General features: G+C 36.5%; 3 protein-coding genes across 4 annotated transcripts in view; 2 read left to right on the top strand and 1 right to left on the bottom strand.

Moving 5' to 3' along the window:
- The first annotated feature begins 10,064 nt into the window (after nucleotides 1-10,064).
- LOC122085746 (F-box protein PP2-A13-like) lies at nucleotides 10,065-13,486 on the top strand. Its single transcript, XM_042654306.1, has 3 exons — nucleotides 10,065-10,548; nucleotides 10,657-10,775; nucleotides 12,706-13,486. Exons 1-3 carry the CDS (start codon nucleotides 10,231-10,233, stop codon nucleotides 13,124-13,126), a joined length of 858 nt encoding a protein of 285 aa, XP_042510240.1. The 5' UTR covers nucleotides 10,065-10,230; the 3' UTR covers nucleotides 13,127-13,486.
- Nucleotides 13,487-18,066: 4,580 nt separating this feature from the next.
- LOC122086435 (F-box protein At4g00755-like) lies at nucleotides 18,067-23,539 on the top strand. The gene is made up of 6 exons (XM_042655236.1): nucleotides 18,067-18,471; nucleotides 18,952-19,136; nucleotides 20,236-20,649; nucleotides 20,731-20,909; nucleotides 21,915-22,033; nucleotides 23,059-23,539. Exons 2-6 carry the CDS (start codon nucleotides 19,010-19,012, stop codon nucleotides 23,348-23,350), a joined length of 1,131 nt encoding a protein of 376 aa, XP_042511170.1. The 5' UTR covers nucleotides 18,067-18,471; nucleotides 18,952-19,009; the 3' UTR covers nucleotides 23,351-23,539.
- A 137-nt stretch (nucleotides 23,540-23,676) lies between these two features.
- Nucleotides 23,677-26,768, bottom strand: part of LOC122086434 (probable transcriptional regulator SLK2) — a 23,368-nt gene continuing 20,276 nt past the window's right edge. For both annotated transcript variants that reach the window (XM_042655234.1, XM_042655235.1), the window contains exons 7-10: nucleotides 26,593-26,693; nucleotides 25,701-25,794; nucleotides 25,534-25,603; nucleotides 23,677-24,970 (exon numbers count right to left, since the gene is read on the bottom strand). In XM_042655234.1, the coding sequence (XP_042511168.1) occupies nucleotides 23,952-24,970; nucleotides 25,534-25,603; nucleotides 25,701-25,794; nucleotides 26,593-26,693 (1,284 nt within the window). In that variant the 3' untranslated portion in view covers nucleotides 23,677-23,951. The remainder of the gene's footprint in view (nucleotides 24,971-25,533; nucleotides 25,604-25,700; nucleotides 25,795-26,592; nucleotides 26,694-26,768) is intronic.

Raw genomic sequence — 26,768 nt, 5'->3', positions numbered from 1 at the left:
CTTTTGCTTTTTGAGGTTTTTTTTTTTTTTTGGGGGGGGGGGGGTGGGTGATGTTGTCCATGTATGTTTGTTCACCCAAAAAGGTGGTTCACTTCTCATTTTTAGACTTATTGTGTAGGTTTTTAGTCTTGATGTCTACAATTCTAGTTAGGGCATGTTTGCCATTGTACCGTTATCTTTTAATTTTTTATTCATTGTAGAAGCACAATGAATTAAGAAATTAAAGGCTAGCAAACTTAACTTTATTTCCAAAGTGCTGAGCTACTAAAAATTTTCTTGCTGGTCGATCAACAAACAGGTTCAAATATTCTCTCTCTTTCTTTCTTTCTTTCTTTTTTTTTTCTTTTCCTTTTTTTTTTGGAACAATGTTCAATGGATGAGATGATGGAATTATGACATATTTCTCACTAGAATTAATCTTAATTGAATTAATTTCAAGTTCACACAAATGAATTTTTGGAGGTTCAAATTTTCATTCCAATACCAACAGATTCCCAATTGGTTGATGGATCTCTCACAATATTAGCAACAAGAAGAAAAAGTGGTCTAAGGAGTTTGCAGTAAATGTACATACAGAGAATAAGAGAAACAACAGATCATTCTATGTTACATTACCAAAAAATAGAAAAGAAAAGAAAAGAAAAGGGAGATATTGCACATTTGGTTCTTTAAGTATACCCTCTTTGTGTGGCTGCCTCATTTCTAAGCAATGGCATAATTTTTAGTCAAAAGAGGTTATGCCATGTAGCCTACCATAGCCTACCCTTTATTGCATTTATTCCCTTTATTTGCAACAATTTAAATGCCACCTCATGGTCTCATTAAGATAAGCTTCTTTTGATGGTCCACAAAATTTTTGCCACAATTATATAAACAATGGACAATCTGAATAGGACACTTGTCAAATTTCAGACTCATATAAACTATATACCCGTCCAATGAATTAGCATGCAACCCATGTATGTTCATGCATTTTTACAGCTTGACTGGACTATCTGTCAACGAAATCTGAGCCCCATAACTTGCCACATACCTATTTTTTGGTCAGAATAAAAAATAAAAACTTCTGCCCTTAAAATTTATCTTTTTACCTCTTATTTTCAAATGATCATTTATCACGATAGATAAAGAACTCTATTTGGTCGGAAACTTGACATCTGAGTAGGGACAGGTAGGGCTTTTCTCCAGCTAAAATTTGACCTCTCAGTTCTTGATTAAGAATACTGCTACTAGGTAATATAGGGTTTGAGCGATGCAAAGAATCCTAACCCAAGTCAGAAAGACTCACAATCAAACATGACAATTGTATCAAGTGCTTAAAGATAGATCATTTCATATCCATCTCTCAATCTCAGCTGGCCTTAAATATTACAAAGGTAAAATGTCAATGTCAACATATCCTTATTTGTCCCCTTCAATTGGGTTGGTATCCCTCAAACAACAACAAGAAAGTCTTCTGTTTCAGGAAAAAAAAACCAACAAGTGGTCCGTTTATATATATAAATATAAATATATATATATATATATATATTTAAAGAATCTCTAAAAGAATACCAGTTGGATTAGATCAAAATTTTAATTGATCAAATCCTTTGATTAAGTTAATAATTTCACTTCTTCAAAAAGTAAAGCGTCATATTTTTTATTCTCACGTTATTGTGGACTGTAGTAGAAGTGAAAGTGGATCTCTTCAAAAGGTTAAACGATACGGGTTTGAAAGAACTCAACCTTATAAATCAACTTACAATGTGAGGGAACCCAAGACCATATCAACTCACATAAATTCTCTTTGTAAATCGATGTGAAATCAGCCCCCATATGACTAAAATGGGACGGTAACATTAAATGCTCTCCTTAGTTTGGTTTTAATTCAATTTAGTGCTCTCCTTAACATAGACCTTACTTCGACTTATTAGAATTTTAGTAAGACCATAGATTCTTAATTTTGTGGGAAGTACAGTTAAGAATTTTCTCTACTCGAAAACTTATACTTAGCCACTATTTATGGAGAGAGAGAGAGAGATGTAACAATTTTTTTTATTCTTCAAAAAGTTGTAACAGTTGCCCTTTGGGAATAATATTCCAAAATCAAATTAAAATTAAGGAATTTGTACAATCAAACCAAATACCTATTCTTCTCTCTTTTATAGGCGATTTTTGTCCATAAATGTAGTGTTCACTTAAATAATTGAATACAAAAATTAAATAAATAATATTCATTTAAAAAGTCAAATGGGTGTTTGAAGGTATCAAGGTTTAACTCCCCCAAATTGTTGAATTCAAACTCTTTTTTATTGGTTCAATGGGGTAAATAAGGATTCAATGTTGTGTGCTCACCCATTACTAGTTTACTACACATCTACAGTCCTTGTCCCTAACCATAGAGCATTTAGTTATTATTTAACGACAAAGAAATCTCTCTCTCTCTCTCTCTCTCTCTCTCTCTCTCTCATATAAGATTGAGAACAACTCACAGCATGTTTATGATAGGTTGGCATGCATGCACATAAAAAATGAAAAAGAATAGAAAAAAAAACTTGAAATGTCCAATATCAATAATAATAATAATAATAATAATAATAATAATAATAATAATAATAAGGAAAAAGAACTCTACAAGATAGTGTGATCATGTACCAGATATAGGGGCACAAAATGATCACCCCGCCCCATGAAAGGCAAAAAATCTTGCCTCTATTGACGCCTCCACACATACCGCCCATGTGCTAGTGTAGGGCTCACGTTGACTTCTAGATTTTTTCTCCCTAACAATGACCATGGCCATGAGAACTTGTCTCCATTCTTAAGAGAGGAATGAAGAGGGGATTCGCGTCGACTACCATTTTGGGTAATGGATAAAAGATGGATGACTTGAGGTACCATGTTGAGATTTTAGGAATAAAAATAAGGAAAAACAAACCTTGTTAGTCTATCGATAAAAAACCCAAACTGTGCATGGTGGGAAAAGACCATGCTACCTCCTTGACTTGCACTCAATATGTTCATGTGCACCCTCCCATTAACCCATTGGTTTCGTATTTTATACTCCAAACTGGCAAGTTTCTCTTGCCCTAAAAATAATATAAAACATATGTGGACAGATTTTTGAAAAGGGAGAAAGAAACATAGTAAGTAGCATGGTCTCTCCACCTAGGCAGAGAGAACTGAAATGACCACCCCACCCCATAGAAAACGAAAAATCTTGATCCTCGTGTAGGTGCCATGCTGCATTTTAGGGAATCCTCTCCCTTTTGAAAATATCGATATTTCATTTTTTCCTTAATCCTTTTCATCATTGGAGATTGAAGTAAAGGGTATAAGGGCCATGGATGATGAGAGAAGATCCCACTGCTTAGAGGTTGTGGAGAAGATAATGGGGGAAAGAGAAAAAAAAAATGTGGGTTTTCGACTTAGAGAAAGATAAGGGAAAGGTGGGATGAGGATATAAATAATTAAGGGAGACTTTAGAGAGATTTTAGAAAAACTAATAAAGAAGTTGATAAGATATGAACTTTTCTAAATAAAGAAAGGTGTTTTATAATAAAAATAAAAATGTCCCTATATATTCCCTTGCATTTCTTGAGTTTTTGTGAGTTTTTTTTTTAATTATTTTAAATTCCCCAATAATTATAGCTCTTAGCCTCTTAGGAAACTAATCTCCCTAAATTCTCTCCAATTGTTCTCTTTCCTTCTTTAGAGTGTAACCCACGTCCTTATTCCCTCCCATTACTAGCCCTCTCCCTGTCCTTTCTCTTACATTATCATACGCCTATATCTTTGTTGGATAATGGAATAAGAGAAAGCATTAGATTATTAAAATCTATAGAAACAAAAAAAGGTTAAGGACTTTTAGAGAAGTAAATTGGGAGAGTGAAGTTCCCCCCACCCCCGAAAAAAAAAAAGGATTAGGAAGAGTGAGAAGATTCTAAATAGATCATGATCATGGATTGTTTGAGACTAATATCAATACCTGACCGATCTGGTTCTGGTAAGAATGTGGGTTTGAGAGTTAAATAAAAATAAATAAATAAATAATTGAGAAAAGCAAAGGTAAATTGATTGAGATAAATTAGATCTATCTGGATCAGGGTTGTATCAATATTGATAGATACTAATATTGATATCAACATCATACTAATAACTAAATCCATGATCATGATTAGATCTAAATTGGAATCATGGTCGTATCAATATCGATTATATTGGACGATTTTTCACTCAAAGATCGATATCATTATTGCATTATATTTTAACAATTATACATTTATCTTTACCGTCTGTGCATTCATTGATCCAATATCAATGTTGACTGCTATTGATATGACCAATCCAAAACCAATACCTAAAACCCTGAATAGAATCTATAGAAACAGCAAGAGGTTAAGGGAACCATAAGAAAATGATTAGGGAAATATTTATATCTAGATTGGGACACATAATTTTGGTGCCTTGTTCAATCATATGAGTTGAACATGGAAAATATTTAGGTATGATATAGAAGTACATTTATTAGGCTGGTATACTATGTAAGAGACAAATAACTCATTTTAATTCTTAATTATTTGCTTATTAAGAGTATGTGGATGTAGTTGATAGGCAGGAAGGAATTTATCAAACCTTTTTTTTTTTTTTTGTTTCCTAATGGTCAGCATTTTGTTTGATCTGTATTGGAAAAGTCTTTGAACCCTCTTGGCCTTCCTCCCTGCCTAGCTTTGGTTCTTTCTTTCTTTGTTTCTGATGAAGAAGAGGAATAGGAATAGGAATAGGAAGAAGATGGTACAACCCCATACCCCACACCACACCACACCACACACACACACACCACAACCACATGCATGCCCACCACCCTCCTTTTCTTGAGACACAAAGAAAGCCAAAAGGCGAATCAGAGAATAGAATCCATACCTACTATAATAATGTTAAAGAAATAAAAGAAAGTAAGGACCCCACCCCACCCCACTGAAAGGAATAACTCCAATGCCTACTCTATCATATCACATCATCACTCCCTCTTCTTTTTATCTTTTATTTTTTACAAAGACTTGGAAGTATGGTGTTTGGTCTTGAGATAGACCTTGCTTCTAGAACATAGTTGAAACTTAGAAACCTATTCTTTGGGTTCCTTTTCTTCCAACTGTTATTACATGGTCTGATGACCACACATGGTTTCTTACACTTACAATGATGATAATGATAATATAGCAATTGTGTCATATTTTAACCTAACATTATTCAAGAAAAATTTCCTCCCCTGATGGTGAAGGAGAGTTCATCATACTATACTGGTTGCAGCTTCTACTTATAGAGCAAGCGTTAGAATTATCATTCTAAATTTTTCAGTATATCTTAATCATGGGTGAAGGAAAATTTTTAGAGAAAATTTAAACATTTAATCTCGCATGTAAATGTATAAATTTCATGAGGATGAAACTTAATATGTTAGCAGGAGACTTCTTTATCTACTGATATGAAAATACTTTAGTCCTATCTAATCTACCGCTTACATGATATTATTTGCAAAACAAGAAATTTCAACTCTAAAATGAATGCATTCTTGAACATATTAATAGATCTCACTTGTATTGTCATCTCCCTCGTTAAGCCAATAGATGTACTGATGAATGCCTCATGAATCATATGGGAGGAAGTATTGCGAAAGGATGTGTTCTATCAACGATGTGGACATCATTTTTCCCTTTGTTAAACCCCAACCAATGTGTGAGAATATTATTATTGTTATTATTATTATTATTATTCAATTGACCCAAAATTACCGGGTTCACATGCTTTGATCTGTAGATACCCCTATCAAGGAAAGGACAAATCTGCCCCTCGCACCTCTAAAATGTGATCATTTGTCGGTCTTCTCACTACAAGTGCTTTCATTATGATTTCTTGGACAAACCAGCTTTGGTGATCAAATCATATCATCGGGTCATCAATTTGAATTGGCTCACTAAATTGTTCAATTCTTCATGATTTTGGACTTTGGAGGGTTCAATCCATTCCAGACCCTGTCAATTGATCAGTTCAGACTGGTTCAGAATTAGTTGGGTTGAATCAGTTCCAACCCAATATTGAGCCAAACGAAAACCTAACTTTTTTGAATCGATTTTACTAAATTTGGTCCAATTTTCAGTTTTGGTCAGTCCATTTGATCGCATTTGGTTTGGTATTTGTGATCGATTTTGATCGGTCAGACCGGTTTGAACTAGATTTAACACCCCTAATTACACTGTTGGGTGGGGTCCTTGAAGTCAAGGTTCAGACTTAAAAGAAGGAAACATTGAAAAGTCGTCCATCATGCCATCATGGTTGGTTTAAACTTTAAACAACCAATCAAAATCTCTTTTACGTTTTCTATTATGTGTTGCCAACTACCCAATCAACCAAAATAAGGATGTGTGCTTTTTGCAGAGCATGGGGTGCACGTGTTGGAGAATTTATTATTTCATATAAGTATATAGTTGTGTGGCTGATGGATCATAGAAATGTGTGGTGCTGACTTGGATCCACGTTTTCATATGGTTTATTTTAGTTCCCTCAATCTTCCCCTACTCATTTGGATATGGGTATTTATTTATTTACATATGGGCTATAGTTTATTGCTTTTGTTGAGTATCAATTAATTAAGAGAAGGCCAAAAATAAAAATAATTCATTTGTTCAATTTCATAATCTTTTATATAATAAGATTTTTTTATTTGTTCCACAAAAGCGTGACACCTTAGCTGACTCCCTAGCAAAGAGGGTCTTGTCATCGATAAGTTCGGCAATTTAATCTATCTTTGATCCATGAATTTAGGTCCAATGTTGTCTTTCAACCATAAGTTCAAATGAATTCTATTAATGTAAAATAATTTTTTTAGGCGAATTATATCCAACCAACACCCATAGGCCATAGGTCATAGCCCATATAGAATAAAATTATAAACCTACAGTGACCAGCTTCTTCCACTTTATTTGTTCTTATTCTCTTATTCTCAAACCAATTTGGGAGGGGAAAGATTTAATTAGAATATCAAGTAGTGATTAAAACATGTTGTTTAGGTACTAATTAATAAGATTTGATTAGTATAGTAAAGAGTGATAGATTGTAAATTCAGCCAACGAACCTCCTCCATGTACTCTTTAACTTTCAAGTGGTCGGTATTTTTTTTTCCACGAGAATAGAAATGGGTCAGCCATTATAATACCATATTTTAAAACCAATATTCATAATATATCAGCTATAATATTCACAAAATACAAATGTAATAAAGGTTTTAAAAATGGGAACCTATCTGTCCTAGAATCAAATGACATTGATGATCAATCCATTGGAACTTGAATGACACATCAATGATGTTCCATGTGATAAACTGGAATTAGGTTGTACCAATAGATTGGTCGGATCAACTGTGTTCAAATCCTTTTTACCACGCTATCCTATATAGATCTCTATATGTCAAGTCCTTTAATTCTTGATCCGTTTGGAAGAATGATCTTCGTCGACATTTATTTAGGTGGAGATTCGTATGAGATTTTTTTTGAGATCTGTGATAATAGTAGAGGATTCGATCGACCGCGACCCATGACTTGAAAGAATGTATAATATAATATTTTCTTGTTGACCAACTATTGTAATTTGTGGTTTTTCAAGCTTGAGTTTCTAGGTGAGTTTTTTTACCGCAGTTTGGGTGTATTTGAGTGATCTCCATTGTAACCTCTTTTCTACAATAATGAAACATCTTCTTCTCCCGAAGACATAACACACATATGTGTATGAATCTCGTTAAATCTATGATATATGTGAATCTGCATCTCTGTTTTTCTTCATATTAGTTGGTTCTTGCTCTAACACTATAAATGACACTTAGCAAGACAAGTAGTTTGTTCACCCCAATTTTGATGTCAATTTCAATCCAATCAATGGCATTGATCCATCCAATCCTAATTGATATCATTGATATATTTTCTAAAGAGAATGGTTCTCTAAGCCTAAAGTGTACCCTTACACCATCCCTTCGGCATGCGTCGTTACTGACTATCTTAGGGTCAGAGAATGGCCGACAGTTGAGTCTTCCCTATACCGCGTGTGCCTTTCCGTTGGGACTTTTGTTGATGACGTACAACTTGGTGTGGTGTCGAGCCTTCTTTACGGTGGGTGGTGCCGACTTCGGAGCTGATGGTTTTCTTCTTATCGTTGTCATTAGAGTTGCTGTGAAACTTGGTGAATGGGGACCAATCATGATGTTGACCACCATAGTTGGAAAGTATAGGGTTTTCCCTGGTTTTACTGGAAAATGCTTTGTCCTTCATTGGTAGTTAATCATTCATTAGACCGCATGCATACTGTAACACTCTATGTCTTGCATGCGTTGGGCCACATGCATACTGTGATACTCGGTGTCTGGCATATGCCGTTCTTAAGCTCATTACGACTCTACCTCTCTTTATTATAAAAGAGAAATTTACACTTGTTAATGAAAGTTGTGTTTACAAGTGTATATCTAGGGAAGTGATTGGTTTCGTCCCTTATTTTGGAAGGCCCCGTTAATGACATGTACAACAGGTTTGTCCTATTCTACTCCTTAGTTCCTTATTTTATGCACTGAAACCTTGTGTAATTCATGTCTTCTATCTTAATGTATTGACGTTTATCCAAAAAAAAAAAAATCTTGCTTGTTTGAGAATCTTTTCCCATATGATATTTTTTTTTTTTGGTAAAATTCTCAATATTACAATAAAAAAATAAATAATTTCTATTTGACTATTCCTATATTATAGAATTTATTATAATCAACTCTTCACCAAAAAAAAAAACCCACCTTATAAATAGAAAATTATTATGCAAAATTAAAATTAGTCATAAACAAGTCAACCTGATAATTCATCAATGTTAACCACCTGGCAGGATGTGACTGTTTCAAAACAATTGAGCGATTTGAGCCCATCGATCTGCACGTGGTAGAAACTTTGGACTACTTGAGAAGTATGAGTGTAGGGTTTATTGGGAATATAAGCTTTGGAGTTTGGATCGTGGTCATCATAACGGCGGCCAACACACGACTTTGTAGACAGTAAGAACGACACATGGTTGGTAGCACACAGGAACAGTCAGCACAGGAATCACACGTGAAATGCAATCCCAGAACGATCTCATCTGATCGGAGGAATGTCAGATGTCAATCGGACGATTCATCTTTTTCTCCGTAGTTACCAAGTAATCACATCTGGAACATTCCCAATAAAGATGTGTCGTGAATTCATTGGTTTCACCTGAGGACTGTAATAATAGAAGGGTATATCCGTCATTAAGCTAACCCAACCCAACTGCTTCTTTTATCTTTAATTTTACCAACCTTAAGGCTATGTTTGGTAGCCAGAGAGGAAAAAAAAAGAAAAAAGAATCTAAAAAAGAGAAAAAATGAAAAGAAATGATGAGAAAATAAAAAGAATATATATGATTGATTATTAAGAAAAAAAAATTAAAAATTTGAAATTTAAGAAAGATAGACACATAGAAAATCATTGTGTAATTATATATTTTTTCATATTTTCTGATATTTTTAGCAAAAAAAATTTTAAGAAAACAAAAGAAATTTTATAATTTTTAAGAGGAATTTATATTTGAAATGAAGAATCTCCACCTGAGCGAGGACATACCAAGTACAAAGAAAAAAATTTTAATTTAAGAAAAAGGTACAATTTTTTGTTTTTTTTTCTTTTCTTCCTTGCCTACCAAACACAGCATAAAGTAAACTTATCCTTTTGGCATTTTCTCTTCTTTTTTTTTTGTGGTAGAATCCTTTCGGCATTTTCAACAAAAGAAAGCGACCGCCTCGTGTGGAGACCACCACACCACGACAACTGTGTTAGTGGAAAACCCCTGGTATGGTGGGTCCCACTTAAGTTGATTCTAATCTCACGGTTTCGGAGACGTTCTTTTCCTTGTCGAAACGAAACGAAACGATTCACAACGCTCTACACGTCTTTTCATCCCATCTAGCATGGCCCACTTCTCACTCCTCTCTTTCGCGCTCTCTCTCTCTGTCTCCCATCCTCTGAAAATTAGAAAAAAAAAAACAACAAAGAGAGAATATATAGAAGAAGGAAGAGAACGGAGACTATAACTCCTCCTCCCACTTCTTCTCTCTCTTCAACCATTTCAATGTAAGGGTTTCGAGGAAGATTGGGGCTAGGGTTTGAGCTTGAGAAATTGCTTGATTCTATTTTTTTTTTCCTGTTCATGGGGGCTGGTTTCTCTGGTTTTGCAGCAGTGACTGACGGAGGTTCTTCTTCTCCGAATCCTGTTCTTGGAGACTTACCGGAGAGCTGCGTCGCTTCAATTCTTATGTATTTGGATCCACCTGATATTTGTAAATTTGCACGCTTGAATCGAGCCTTTCGTGGTGCTTCGTCCGCTGATTACGTTTGGGAATCAAAATTGCCTCTTAATTATCCTTACCTTATCGATAAATTGTTAGATGAGGTTCCGGTGAATTTGAGCAAGAAAGATATTTATGCTAGACTTTCTCATCCGAATCCTTTTGATGGTGGAACTAAGGTAAGATTATCGTCGTTCACCTCTGAATGCCTCCGTTTTAGGTTTCTTTATTTCTTTTGCTTTTATCCCAGTTTTCCTGATAGTTTTGTAATTCTGGGTTTTGGGCAGGAGGTTTGGCTGGACAAGAGTACGGGCGGGGTTTTCTTGTTGATTTCTTCCAGGGCGCTGAGAATTACTGGGATAGATGATCGGAGATACTGGAATCACATTCCAACTGAGGAATCGAGGTAAAATATAAGCTCCCTCTCCCGTCCACAAAAGAGAATACTTATTTTTTTTTCCGATTATGGCATCTTTTGGTGGTTCAAAGGAATGTCGTCTTTCAATTTAATGCCCTCTTTCTTCCGACATATCAGGCATCCCATGCGTTTTATGTTCTAAACTTCCCAAATGTTTATGAAATCTTACAGATGTGGACTTAGAATTTTTGTTTGTTGAGTTCCCTGCAAAATACAGTTTCTTGGAAATTAATCAATTATCTGCCCAAAGCAGAGTATCCCTTAGTTTATTTTATGCCTTTAAAACTTCCCAAATGTTTATGAAATCTTACAGATGTGGACTTAGAATTTTTGCTTGTTGAGTTCCCTGCAAAATACAGTTCATTGGAAATTAATCAATTATCTGCCCAAAGCAGAGTATCCCTTAGTTTATTTTATGCCTTTAAAACTAGTAGAAATTTTTTATCTCTTCCCCTTTTCTTTCTGGAAGAAAAGCAAATTTCCTGTGATACATAAAAAGTTGTCTGATCTTTTTGAGGATACTGCAATTTCTAATGGTCGTTTCTTTGGCATATAACTATTACTGTATGATGAGTCAAGTATCTGTGCTTGGTGCTCTGTTTATTGACCGATTTATCCATTAATGAAATTTTGTTGACTTGTAAATGTTCATGAAATGGATTGATTTGCCTATCTCACGCATGGAATGAATTGAGATAAACCATGTTATGAATCAGGTTTCAAATGCAATTTAGTGCTCATGCTTGATGGGGTTTTTTTTATTGGATTTGCGATGGATATGTTATAAAATTCATATTCATAAGGGTTGCCTTGCTGAAGGAAATTAATGTGACACAAGCGGCAAACCACCATCCATTTGTTTATCATATAGAGTTTGAGTTGACTAAGTTTTAAGGGTTTAGGCACATATTAATCTTAAATCAACCAAGCTGTTCTGAATTTCTAATACAGCCTTTGTTTAACCATTTATTCAATATTATATGCACCTTTTATGAAGTTACTTCTTGGTTTTCAGATTAATTATATGAAGAAATTTCCACCAAATCCCATACTTGTGTGTTCAAGATACCAACCTCACCCATTAACTTATTTTTCTTATCTATTAAAGAATGCAACACTTTTAGTTTCCCAAACAATTATTATTTATTTTTAATGAACCATGTGACAAATTCTTCCTTCTGGAATATGTTAAGAAATAAAATATGGCTGCTCGATTGCAGGAAGTCTGAATTAGTGGGTAGTTCATAAATAGTTTTGATGTACAGAGAAGAATTTAATTTTTAATTGACCAAGTTAAAAAGAATAGTAATTCTTTTATTTCAGTTGATGGAGAAACACCCAGTATAAGAAGCCCTAATAAGATATTTTTTTAATGGTTTCCATATCTGAAAGTTTGATGTTTCCACGTTCCTGTCAGCTTCTTCCATGGGTTGTCCCCAAGTCTATGAAGTAATTCTGACGGTATTCAAACTTTAACAGAACCGTCCCTGAAACTGTTTACTTTCTTCATAATGGAAGAACTGTTTGCTTTATTCATAGGTAATTTTTTTTGACAGTATATGTCAATGGAACTAGATTCCATTGGAAGATGAACAAGTAAAAAGATGATCTGGGTTGGATTGGAAGGAGACTTGCAATGCACAAAAAGAGTGAACATTTTGATGGCTTTCAAATTGTACAAGTTCAAGCTGTACCAGGGAATCTTGAATCAGATGCTTATGGAACAATTACATGTGGAAACAGGAGATTTCTAATTTGAGTATAATTGCTTAAATAATTGGATTCTTAATCATCTGTGTGCTTTGGGAATTTAGAATATAGGCATTAAAGTAATATTTGATTTGCCTTGATGAGAAGCTGGGTTGGGTCTTAGAAGTATAGAACTGATCTGGGTACTCTTTTCTTTCTTTGGTTGTAGATTCCGGACAGTGGCTTATCTTCATCAAATCTGGTGGTTTGAGGTAGAAGGGGAAGTTGAGTTCAGTTTTCCAGTGGGAACCTATAGCCTTCTCTTCAGGCTTCAGCTGGGAAGGGCCTCCAAGAGACTGGGTAGGCGAATTTGCAACCCAGAACACGTTCATGGTTGGGACAAAAAGCCAGTGCGGTTCCAGCTATCAACAGGAGACGGGCAGTACGGGCAATCACAATACTACCTGAGTGAACCAGGGAAGTGGAGTCACTACTATGCTGGAGATTTCGTGGTGGAGAACCCCAATGTGTCCACAAGGATAAAGTTTTCAATGACTCAGATCGATTGTACACACACAAAAGGAGGTCTATGTGTAGATTCAGTTTTAATATGCCCAAGTGGGTTTAAAGAGAGGTTAATGCGTTTTTGAGATTGCATTTAACCTTTAGAGGTAGCGTAGTGGAGTGGGTTGGGGTGGGGTGGGTTGGGTTGGATTAGAGACCCAAAAGTAGAAAAGAACCAGGTAAGGCTTGATCTGTTTAGGTTCATCGAATGAAGCTACAGGAGGGGCTGAGATGAGAATTGAGAGGTTGGCATGGGAAAGCATGGGGCATGGAATGTGTATATATATGTATCATACTTGTTTTTTTTTTTGTTTGTTTTAATTTGTTCATTGATGGCTGGTTGGAGTTCTTTTCTGTGTCGCTGTCCAAACTCTTCCAAAGTCCAAAGCCTTTTTAGTGAGTGTCCATGAAATGAATGATGCGGATTGATTGACGTTTTCATAGTACAGCCAAGCTTTCCTCTTTCCTTGTCTTCTTCTTTCTCTGATTAAATATTTATCTCTACCCTTTTGTCGCCTATTTCTCTGAATCTGACCTTACCCGACCTGACCTGATCCTACGGTAGATTGAGCTGTACTGGCTACTGCATGGGTTGTGTTTAAATTGTTGTCATCACGACATCACATTTGAATTTTGTAACCACGTAGCCTCGTATGGTAACTTGAATGTGGCTGAATTAGTGGAGGGCAGATCATGTTCATGGACAATAATGTTTTGTTATTATACGTGCTTGGTAATTTATTTTCTTTCTTTTCATTTAATAGATTTCTTATCTATGGATTAAGGACGTACAAGAATATTCTCATGAACCTGGTTTTAGGTAAAAAATCTATGGTCCCTAACTCCTATTCACATAAGTTTCTGGCCAGTGTGGGCAACAAGGTTTTAAAACTTTGGGATCGATGTCAATTGATCGGGATCAATTTGGATCCAATGATTTTATCCTTGTTTAAAATAAAATAAAATAACAGTATCTTAGATCATTTTAATCTCATACCTTATCGGTGGATTGATACTGGATTGGTCAAGATTGGGGATTGGCCTTGATTGATACCATGCATACACCCATTGAATGAGGTGAGTGGGTGCATTATAAAATCTCATCCCCATCCAACAGTTGTATATATGATACACAGTCATGTATAACCTATTGAGATAATAATAATAATGTCAGTCTAGTGTTGCTTGTGTTTATACACAAGTGGATAAGAAAAGGTCATGCTACTCTCTCATTTTGTGTGTTGAAGTCGCTTTTATACATTTTCTCATTGATCTCAGCATCTCGCGCCCTAGTGTTACTTAAATCAGATCAAGAAGTTTTTTCTCCCTAATAATAAAATCCTTTAAAGTTAGAAAGGCTTCGGCATGAAGCATTGGTAAAGTATATGGATTGGGATTTCTTGCCTTTCCTGTTTTTTTCTTTGCTTTGTCTCATACTGAATTTAAACAACTAGCCATGATGTTTAATGTGGGGACTGAAAAGACCCAAAAAGTCACTTAGGATGTCTTGTATCCTAGTATAAAACCAGGTATAACTAGATATTAAATTCAGCATTACGAGGTAGAAACTAGAAGATTCATCATTTTATCTAGCTGACATAGTTGACTAGGATGCTCCTGGATTTTATTTTTAAGCATGAATGGCACTATTGATATTACTTTAAAAGAAAAAAAATGAATGGCAGTATTGAGATGTTGGGAGTAAGGGGGCAGTCACATGTCAATTTATTCAGATCTTTGATGCTTTTACATAGAGATATCATCAGTTATTGTTCAAGGTTTTGTATTGAATCCACTAACATATGCATCAAAATCACCTGCAGTGAGATGGTGAAGTGTAATGAACATCCAACAGCTATGATGCATGGTCAGACCCTCTCAACTGTTGAATATTCGTTGCACCTCATCATTCACTGTAAACGATTTAGACTCTTAACATGTACCATATGATGATAAAAGTTATGATTCAACCTAGTTTCATAGGTGGCGAAGTAGGGATCAAACACCTTGTAAACGCCATGTTAATGAAAAAAAGTAAAAGCAAAATCATTTTTCTCTTTGACAAGAGGATGAGTATTCTTTTTCCTATGCCTTTTATAAATTATTTGATTTTACGAACAAAGCCATGGGCTCTCTCTCTCTCCATAAAATTAAGGTTGTTTCGTGTTTGAAACCCTAACCGAAAAAGAATCAGTATATGTTTTTCCAACAAATACAAAGAGTTGTTTCAATTTTTTTTAATACTCGAGTGTGAGAAAACTAAGATCACATGGAGAGACTTCACTTGCAGTTCCAGAAATAATCTTTTTCCTCACCCATTAAATTTTGTGCAGTAAAATTTACATCTGAGAGTATATCAATCTGATTCTCTAAAACTTTTGGGCAATACCGAAAACCTGTCAGGTGAAATTCCCAACAAAAACATGAGAGTAAATCATTGTGTTGTGTTATCTTCTGTTCCACAATTTCAACTTCTTTCACATTTGTGGCTTATAATTGACTTCACTTACTTATGAAATGGATTTCTCCAACCCACAAGACTACCTACCACATCTACCTTTCAATAGATGTACTTGAGATTTTTTTCTCCATGAAATGGAAGTCTCCATACTACAACCCCCACGAACTACCTACAAGAAGGATTGGTCTTCAGTCTAATGATCAAAAAACTAAAATGACCCTCTTCCATTTCATGTGCTTAAAGACATCCTCACCAACATGGATTTAGTTAGTGGCCATTGCACCATAGTCACGGGATACGAAATGACCATCATGCTTCTCGTTCCGTCTTCTCTCATACTAAAAAATTCTGGTTCATAAAAAATTACGTGTCATATCAAAATCCATATCAATCATACATCAATATGAATTAAGCATGATCAATATCGATACCAATTCTTAAAATTGTGCTCACCACATAAGGGAAATGGTCAAATATTTGAAGGATTCACATGAACAACCCCCATTCATAAAGTAACCACCTTAGCCCCACTTGACTTGCTTTGCGACAGATATTTTGTTAACCTATTTTGAGATGCAATGTCAATAGGTGAAAGCATTTTTCTTAAAGGTTGGTTTGCCTACTTAGCTCATCCAATTGGTTCACGTTAAAGGATTTTGTGACAATGTCTACCGTTGGACATCCGATTTATTTATGTTAAAATTTATCTTGAAATTCAACCATTTACCCTTTCATGTAGTGGCATATTATACCATATGTGTCCATGCATCACGTAGTGGTTGATAGTTCATACATGCCAAGTGGCTGAAATAGATGAACCACACAACCAATGTTTGCCCCGTTGGTTCAACCATTTGGTTTGCTAAAAATGTACGGAACCAACCGAAAATCGGGTGAATCCTTTTTGTTGATCCCTTCCTTGATGCCTTCTATCTCTCTTCTTTTATACTTCTGCTTTATTGGTGAGTTTTTTCTTGAGGTCCACCCGCGCATGACATGGCAACCGTTTGTGAGTTAACGAAGGTGCGGCCCATGGGCTTGGGGTCATAAAAGAATTGCCACTTTGGTAGGGAAAAAATGCCACTCAACAAAATAAACCTCTTGTAATGGGTCACCATTGTTACATAAGAGGCAAAGTTCTTCTTCACGAGTGGTTGAACAATGTGACAATCTAGATGTGACCCCCTCTTTTCCTTTATTATCTAGGATTGCAATGGGTCATGATGAATAGGAACGTGACCTTAGGAAAATTCGATTCTAAATTATAATTTTTGAAATTTTCTTATACCACCATAGACATCTAAACCATGTGGTTGACACCAATAATGGTATCTGTGGAGGCTGATTCCTTCTACATACACTTAAGTGGCGGATACATATTCCATCTATATATCATAATTTCTTATCACGAATAATATTAGGATGTAGAAGTTAGATATGCCATGGGGTTGGGGATTGCTCCCTAATCGCATGGTTATTGTAGCATCATAGGAACCAACCAGGGGCAAGATAGTCTTTTCACATCCCTATGTGGGGTGAAGAGACACTTTAATGACTCTAGGATGATGCCATGAGCATTTTCGTATGGTGGAGAAAACGTTCTCCAATAGTGGTGTTTTAAACACACCCATAAAGATGTGTCTATCTTATTATCCCTTTCTTTCTTTTCTTTCTATAAAAAATATTGTGCAAAAAACATTGTTTGCTTGTGTAGCCATTTCGCTAATGCACATACAAATAGAGGTGCGCAAAGGCATCTAGGTAGAGGGTAATGGAGTTTTTTCATATCTGTTTTGTGGCTGAGTGTAGAAACACGTAAGCAGGCAAGAATCTTTTTTTAATAATATTTTTTAAAAAAATAATATTTCTTGTGAGGGAATACAATTCCTTGCATATGACTCGTACAAAAAAAACATCCACAGAGAAATCATTTCACTTTCATAAGAGAACCAATTATTTTGCTATTTCGCCATTCATGTATCTGATGCAAGGGCCACGCTCCCAAAAAAAAAAAAACATTTTCCTATTTTTAAGATTTGAGTTTCCTTCCGCACATGGTTAGCTAGGAATCCCTTCAACATTCCACCATAGACAGCCAAACCATAAAAGAATGATATCTGTGGAGGCCAATTCCTTGCATGATTGCTCAGTGGCGGACACATGTCCAAATGCCTACCATTTAAAGCAGAAAAGAAATAATTAGTATACATAAAAAAGACAGGTGTCTGTTCCTAAATGTTCCTAAATGTTGGTCGACACGACGTCGAATCATAAAGTCACATCAAAAATAAAAAAAGAATTTTTTTCTAGTTTACGCAACAACAAAAACTTGGTCTAAAAGAGTAATAAGGATAGGGTGTGCTGAGCGGGCAGAGCCGCCATGCCATGGGTTCGTTGTTTCTCTAATCTCTTTAGCTATTGGGAGAATGGGACAAGGTGGGGTCCATTGTGAAGAAAATCCCAACTGAAATAAACGGTTGAGGAAGGCTGAGCAGAAGCGTACTGCGTGCACGATTATCCATTTTAGTAATCCCCTATAAGTCGATCATGGGTAAGAAGGAAAACGAGATATCCTTTTCCTTGGATGGATTTGGTTTCAACTCTACGGCGGAGCTGTGGAATAGGTAGTGGCCGAGCAGAGCAGATGTCGGTGATAGCCTTTTTTCCACAAACATCGACCGCTTCTCTCTGGCATTCTAACTAATAGAGCCTGAGCCTGAGCCTGAGCCGCCCTCTCTCTCTCGCTCGCGATCTCTCCCTCGCTCGCGATCTCTCTCGATCACTGTGTGTTCTACAATGTCTTTTTTCTAATCTCAATATATGAGTATTTCTTCTTCTTCTTCTTCTTCTTCTTATGTAGCTTCCCTCGGTTATTACCGGCTTTTTGGCCTTTTTCATTTCTCTGCCTCCTTTTGTTCCCCCTCTTTTTCAGTTTCCGATTCGGATCTGCTCCTTTTCCCCTACAGAAAGGTAATACACTTTTTTTTTTTTCTTTTAATCATCTTCTTTACAATTTTAATATGAATTCCAATGCAAAATCTTATTTTTCATTTTCGTGGATGCGATCATGGATCGTGATATCTGCATTTAACTGCTTGATTGATTTCGATTCGAAGTATACTATTTTGATTTTTTTTCGTGTGAAAAAACTTATACCTCGTCTATGTTTTTTGTGAAATTTTGAAAATAAATGTTGTTTCTTTCTTCATTCTGTATGGGAAAAATAGTTACTTGGTCTAGAACAATTTTTTCGCTTGTGTTCTGCTCGTAGTTGCCTGAGATTTCGAGATTCAGTTTATTAGGTTTTAATCTGGTTATCTTTTGTTAGGATTAAATTGTGAATAATGTTGCATTTAGTTGGGTATTGATGATGTTGTTCGAATTGGTTTGTTAAAATTTCTTTTATCTGCCTTTTAACATGCTCCTTGGTATGATCTCCTTGCCTATCAGGTTTCAGGTTGCAATGAGTTTGCTGGTTCTTGCTTGAAGTTTCATTTGTTTCCTTGATATGGAAAATTGTAGTGATTTCCTGCCATGGGTTGGACCAGACGCGTCGTTGCAGATTCTCATGAATTTAGAGGACCCAGGCGATCTTGTCCGTGCTAGTGCTGTCTCCCGTGCTTGGCGTGAATTCGGTGAGTATCAACTTTAGCCGATTTTCTTGCTTACTTATACATCCCGGTGTCTTTGGTTCATACGAATTTGAGGGAAATTACTGTTGTTGGGAATCATTGAGTGTATATCAGATGACAATGAGTTTATTGTCATAATACTTGAATTCTTTCACTTGTGCACCCGAAAAACTACTTGCAACTTTGCTAAATCAGTTTCTTCTTACTCCTATAAGTTAAAACATGGTGGAAATACTATGATTCTTCTTACAGAGTTTGAAACAAGATCCTATAAAAGGCTCATCTGATCCACATGTAGGAACGTATTTACTAATAAAACCCAGGAATCATAGATCAAGAAATTTTGGTTGATTGTCTCAGATATTTTAGTTTAAATGAGGACTGTAACCTGACATATTCATTGATTCTGCTGAAATTGATTGAAGTAATAATATCATTTACAACTTCCGGTGGTTTTTTCCAAACTATTGTGGTTTTGTCATTATTTTGGTCAGAACTGTGCCTTGATTAAACCATCAAGGAGGATATTGGACTTACCTTTGTTGCTCCTTGCTAGCAAATCCTCAGGAAACCAAACCCGATTGGTCCTTTCTCTCTCATGTCGGCATGACCAAGGACCTATGAATTCTGTAGAGATATATGCATTATACAATGTAGCATAGTTGTCAAGGCATCGACTAGGCATCCTAGCCAGGTTTTCTATTTTTTTGGCGCCACCGCCTTGGCAAATTGTTGGCGCCAACGTATTTTTTACCCCTCAAACACCTTGGTAGCGTAGGCTTTGTGACAACTATGCAATGTAGGATAGCTTTGATTAATTAAGAAATTGTATTATAGTTATTTGGGATCCAACTACAGTTTTGTGGGAGCATTGAAAATTGGTTTACATTCAAGGAGAACAATTTTTCTGTTGCTGTCTTTTTTTGTTTGAAAAAATGAGAATTTGTGGCATACAATCAGTTTTCTTTTTCAAGTATTGCATGCTAATGAGTTTCAAGGGTTATGAGAGGATTTTAATCTTAAAACCTAGGTACCTTGATAACAACTAAAACAAGCTCAATTATCCCTTGTTCTTTAAATATATATATTTTCTTTCATGCAGTGATTGCAAATGGTTTCTGCAAGAACCTGTGCTTAAGAATGTATTCAGAAATATCCAGGGTTGCACGTGTTGTTGAAGTAAACAACATGGCAGAGCCTTTAGAAGCTGGATCAGACAGCTCTTTGGAATGGGAAAGTCTAAGGAGGGATCATCGAGTTTATGCTCATTTAGCTCAAAGCTTCAAATCTTCTAGGACACAAGATTGCATTTTGGAAGCCATTAGTGCATCGAGTACTGATAATTATCCTGAAGAGAGCATTGACAACACCTTGGAACCAAGTGACCGTGTTGAGAGGAGGCCTTCATACTGGTCCAGCAAAGGAGAAAACAATCCTGCAGTGCCTGAGACATTAACTTATAAATTGGTCTCCAGGTTGTGTGTTATAACTGAAATCAGCATACAGCCATTCAAAGGTTGTTTTCTTGATATTTTCCTGGTTTTGTTGGCATAGTATACCTTGTTCCTTAGTAAATTATTATTTTTTGTTTTATCAGCATTTTTTCAGTTTGGTTATCCTATATATTCGGCCAAGGCTGTGCGATTTCGAATAGGCTATCTCAAGGCACCACTAGAGGCAGGGAGTGATCGCATGGATGAGTCTTCAGCAGGTCACAGATACATTGAAGACACCTTCATTTCAGCATATGTTTCACCAGAATTCCCAATGTCTCAGGTGCGTTGATAGCAATAATGTAGTCCCCTCCTCCTTCGAACACACAAAAGAAACTTTCCACAAGTCTGAAGGGGACAGTTAACAGACATTAGTTGTAACTCCTTACATTACTAATTAAACTAATTAAACTAATGAAAATCTGGAATGTGAAACTCTTTTTCTGAGAACCTCCCACCTCTTATTAACTGAAGAACCCTTCAGCATGTGGAAAAAATAAATTGGCACTTCTCTCTTTCGGATAATTAAATAGGCACTTGTTTTGTCCATTTTTTTCTAATGGAAATAAGGTTGTTCCCATCCCCACCCCCACCCCAACCCCAACCCCAACCCCAACCCCAACCCCAACCCCAACCCTTTCTTTTTTTTTGGGGAACATGAGGATTAGAAGATATCTGTTGATGCCATATTGAAAAGAGGATTATTAGATGGAAGCTAGACACATGGAAGGTGGGTTGGAAAAGCATGAGGAGTGGCCCTTCAGGCCTGCTACTTCACTTTGGGTGCTAATCCAAGTATCGGTTTAATTTGAAAACAATTACTTCATTATCGGACCTGAAAAAGTGAACAAGTTAGAGCAGAATCCTTTGATGCATAACTCCAGATGCTACGATGAGGTGCATTCATAAAAACAAGCAAGCCACTGCAATTTTTTATGTCCCCGGGTTGTGGAATGGGTTTGATTTTTCCTTCAGTTTGGGTTGTCAAGAACTTATTTTGTTTTATATATTGGCAGATTTATTTGTGGTCCTCCTTTTAGTCCTTTGGGTTGACTGTGCAAAGTCACCTGTAGATTCTATGACTTGCATATTTTTTATTCTCTCCTCATAATAAAACTGCACCTTTCATGAGAAAATGGTAGTATTTTATTTTTATTTTTTATCAACTAGTATTAACCTTCTCTGCATTAGAGCTTTTTTAGCGTCCGGCTGAATGATGTGGAATTGACTCACTACTACTTTAATCATTCAAAATTTGTAGCCGCTGAATGATACTTCAATCATACAGGATAATAGTTTGCAGAAGTTCAAGCTACCAGAGCCTGTTCTTTGCATTGGTGGAATTCTGCAAGTTGAGCTATTGGGTAGAGTCCAGAGACAACAAATGGATGGTTTATTCTACATATGGTAGGTACTATGGCTGCCATTTTTTTTTTTATTGTGTTTTGCATGGCCGCAATTTCAACTAGAATGTGCTCTAATACTTGATGGGGTGAATCTCTTCAACCCAGACATTATCTATGTTAAAAGAAAGTTTAGAGGCATGCCCTAAATGGCAAAGCAAAACTTTAAATTCTGATGTAGTAGGGTTGGGGGTGGGTTTAAAGATCAAGCTTTCCTTGGTTCACCAAATAAATAAGCTCTCTATTTTAGTTGCTGTGTATCAGGTTGAATTTGCCTCTACAGAGACATTTTATCAAGAATCGGCTCTAAATCCCCCCCCCCCTTACTCCTGTTTAAAATCACAAGTATGGTGAATTTTGAACAAGCCCTAATTATAACCTTGAGAGAATATGCTTGGTTCTATGCAAAATCGCAGCTTTCCCATGTTGTATGGCAGCAAGGTGATTTTATCCCTCCACATCTGAGCGTCAAGGTGATCTGCTCATTCAAGTTGCATGATCTATGTTCATGAGTAGGGCTTAACAGTTGATAGCTATTACTTAAAATTTTGTTATTATTATTCTTAGGGGTTTTTCTGGTCTGGACATTTTAGAGGTTTATCTCCCAACTCTGTACAAGTACTGCCATGTGGCAGCCTGGCAGGTCAAATTGGGGCTGAAATTTTTTGAACAGACGGACCCCAAGGCCCTGCTCAATATTGTCAAGTTTTCAGCGTGGAAGGTTTTAGCCAAATGCCATAACAAAGCATTTGGAGATCAAGGGCTAGAGAGAGGTGCATGCCATTACATGGGATGGTATCCATGAGAGGGTATATTTGGGTATGCAATTTTGCACAACCAATCGAAGTCATTTCTTAACATTCAACAGCCCGGATTGCCACATTACCCAAATACTAAATAATAGTTCAGAGAGACCCGCAGGTCGGGTAGACCAGATAAAATTGTCTTGTAAATTAATTTGAGTTTTGTTTCAACTGGTCTATGATAGTATATATGATCTTCATATTTCTGCATTGTTTTGTGTTACAGTGTATCCCATGTTAAAGTTGTTGGTCGCCCACTCTTACCAACATTCGATGTTGAAATCCTTGATCGCCCTGGAAAGGCTGGAAAGTGCGTACTCAAGTACAACCCCCAGGCTGAGCGTTGCATGTCTCCAGCGAGATCAGCTGAGAATCAAGCGATTGTGTCCTCTCGTTTGCGTGTTTTTAGGTTAATGCAGAGAGGTGCGAGGGGTTGGGAGCAAATGATTATCAATACATTGCTGGGGAATGCTGCGATTGGTGGTGATTATGAATCAGATGAAGAGCTGGTTGTGTAGACCTCTTCTCATTGTAATTATATGAAGTGGTGTTCATTCCTTGTGTTGGTTTGTCAAGAAACTATTTTCCGCTACTTCTGTTACTTTTGTAGGATATGTATCACATAAATGGTCATGTTGATCATCACCCTTTGTTTTGTAATATTTGCGGTTCTGTTAGCAAATGTGAAGAGAATATTTTCTTTCAAACTAGATGGTTGTTTTGTTCTCGTAGTCGTTTTTGTTTCTTTGAAACGGGATTGAAGCGTCTTATTTCACCTCTTCTTGGTGTACACTACCATGTCAGCGTACTAATTGCAACTTGGGAAAACCACGAAAGGAGAGAGTTGCAGGGTTTAACCCAATGAGATTACATACAATGGAAAACCTCTATGTTGTATTGATACATCATTGAAGCTCTTTCAGAAGTTAAAAAAGGATTAACACCTCCTAAAAATGGAAAACCCACAAAACTTCCAACTCTAGCAAACTTGACGGCTATAAGTCAGCAATGAGTGATTAATAAAGCGGGAAAAAAAAAACACTTTAAAGCTCCTGTACAAACAACTTGCTAGGATATTTCCCCAACAATAGTCACTAGAGCCAATCAATATTTACTTGGTCAGTCAGCCATCCAACCATAGTCCATGTCCCTGGGCTCACTTTTGAAAACAACATTTTCCATGAATTCATGAGATATATCCTGGACCATATCTGGAAGACGGAGATTCTGTGGCAAATCAGGTGCGCTCTGATTATAGCCATTGTTTTCACTTAACCCAGAGCAGTTGCTGTTGGAGGCAGACTTGAAACTGTTACTCCTGTTTGGAGCCATCCTCATAACACCAGTAGATGCGGGTACGACAGAATTGTTCCCAAACCCTAACCCAGTACTGACCATACCTGTGCCTCCAGCCCGCAATTGCAATCCACCACCCATAGCTCCATTGACAGTACGGAAGACATCCTCCCCCACACGCCCATTCGCACTCTGCCCCCCATGGGCCTGCGCCTGCTGCTGTGGCTGTTGCTGTTGCACCCCAGCTCCATTATTAATCATGTCCTGCAACACCTGTTGGATCACGTGCTGTGGTAAGCTCTGGTTACCTTGGTAGGATTGAGGATGGCCCTGTTGGATAATTAGGTTATTATTAGCATTCAGTGACTGCTGCTGATGTTGCTGCTGATGGGGATTTGCCAAGCCATTAATTGGTACATTCTGCATGGATACTGAAGGCAAAGGCCCAGGTCCTTGGAACGGAGAAGATGGAGGCTTGTTAGAACCATTGAAGGAACACGAAGCTTCCTCCTGTTTAACCACAATAGAGTTTGAATTCATAGAGTTGGGAGAAGGCTGAGTAGTAGTAGTAGAGTTTGAATTCATAGAATTCTGTCTAAGCAAGGTCTGGTAATTGCTCTGGGCGACAACAGCCTGTGCTGAACCATTTAAGACTCCACTGCCAACCATTTGGCTTCTGTTCATGTGATTGTTCAATGAACTCGAATGCATTGCCATTAGCTTACTGAGCGAGTTACGGTCGGTAAGCAGACCCTGAGAACTTGCTAGCTGCTCCATTTCCTGCAGCTTTTGCATCTGCAGCTTGGCTGCAGCAGCCTGTCGAGGATAGTTCTTCAAACTCTCTGCAAACATAGAGTAATCTCTGAGATGGGAATGGGAAAAATAATATTCATAAAAATCTATACCCACAATATTTGAGGTTCAAAAAGACCTTCTGTACCAATAATAAATTCACCAAAGATCAGTCAGAACACCAGATGCCTAGAGGATGCCTATACTTGTTTAGAAACGTAAGAACCTCCTCCTAATAGTAACCATGGACTCCTTTATTTCCAAGATGAAATAGCCATGGACTAGTTTCACATTCACAAGGAAATAGAGATGGTAACAATTCCTCCAAAAGACAGTAAATTGTGCATGTTTTAAAGAGCAATTTTAAGTCCGATAATAGAACTCGTTAAACCATATGCTCTTCCAAGTCTAAACAACTATATTGTTACAAGAAAACAGACTTTGTTTCTCATATTGAAGCACTATTTAATTTGAAACCCAAGAGACTGCTACTGTACAGTTGCCATGAAAGTAAAAAAAATGGAAGGAAGACCACAGATGGACAATAGCCAGTTTGCCATCCAAATTTCTCCTAGTACATAAAAATATATAATAATAGCGGCAAGTGAATTACCAATAGGTCCAATATTGTGCTCCCGGCTGAAATCTATCAGGTCTATCATACTATTTACAACTTCAGATATCTGTAAAAACCAAAATAGCCATATATGAAGTTGAAAAGATCGATAGAGAATAAACATCAGAGTCGAGGGGAATACATCATATGACATCGTAAGATACCTGCAAGCACCGAACATATCTTTTGGAAAATCCCAAGTCATTCAGTGACTGTAACTCCAAATTCCTTGCTAGCTGCCTCCCAGCTGTCAGGAACCTAACATTTAAAACGAGAAAAGGGGAACAGAGAGAAAGGAGAAATGAGAAACAACATCAGGTTCACATCCACAGTCAAAATTCAAAACTCAGAACATGTAGGAACTAAACAGAACATCTAAGAGAAATGGAATCCACAGAGAGAAAATATGGAACATCCTCACTCATAAGGACTGGAAAAAATACTGTGAATGTAAACAACCACAAGCATTATGTGCATGTGCTGATTAACTAAATGAAAATACAGAACTTATTTATGCTGGTAAGACTACAATATAAAATTTGAACCTTTAAACAGCTTCAAGTTTATGTTCTCCAATGAGGAAAAAAAATTGGTTGATCAGATAAAATGTGCGGATTTTCACATTTGTTTTACATGCAAAATGGATTGCATGTGTATTTTCTAACATTTGAATCAAGTCCCTATTTTCTGTTTCCCAACAGAAACCACATGAAAATACATCTTAAAGCTTCCAAGAATTTCCCCACTTGACAACACAGAAAATGGGATATGTTTGCCATGTCCTAGTAAATTTTAAAATGTCATAGTTTACAGCAATTAGAGCAATTTACTATTAGTTGTTTACTTCCTACAAAATCTGAAAACTTTTCTCCAACTAAAGGTGAGAATAAAAGTTAACTTTGTGATGAAAAAGTACAATACATTCCAACAGATATAAATCAGGCCCCTGCAAATAGGACCAAACCCACCCACCCCCAAAAAGAAAAATTATATATGCTGATATACATATAAAACCATATCAGGAGGAATGGAGATACAGAATGCTTCATGACTCACATATTGCAGTTTGTCTGCAAATCCTGAGTTGAAAGCCCAGCAGGTCCACTTTCAGCAACGCTATTTTGATATTTTTGTGCGACCTGTGCTAACTGGTTCACCTGCAAGTGTGAAAGACATTTTTCAATTGGAAAAATCATATTAGTCTTTTTTTTTTTTTTTTTTTTTTTTTTTTT

This window comes from Macadamia integrifolia, chromosome 8 (genome assembly GCF_013358625.1).
Source record: "Macadamia integrifolia cultivar HAES 741 chromosome 8, SCU_Mint_v3, whole genome shotgun sequence".
In the NCBI taxonomy this organism is placed as follows: domain Eukaryota; kingdom Viridiplantae; phylum Streptophyta; class Magnoliopsida; order Proteales; family Proteaceae; genus Macadamia; species Macadamia integrifolia.
This window is presented reverse-complemented; position numbering and strand designations above follow the sequence as displayed.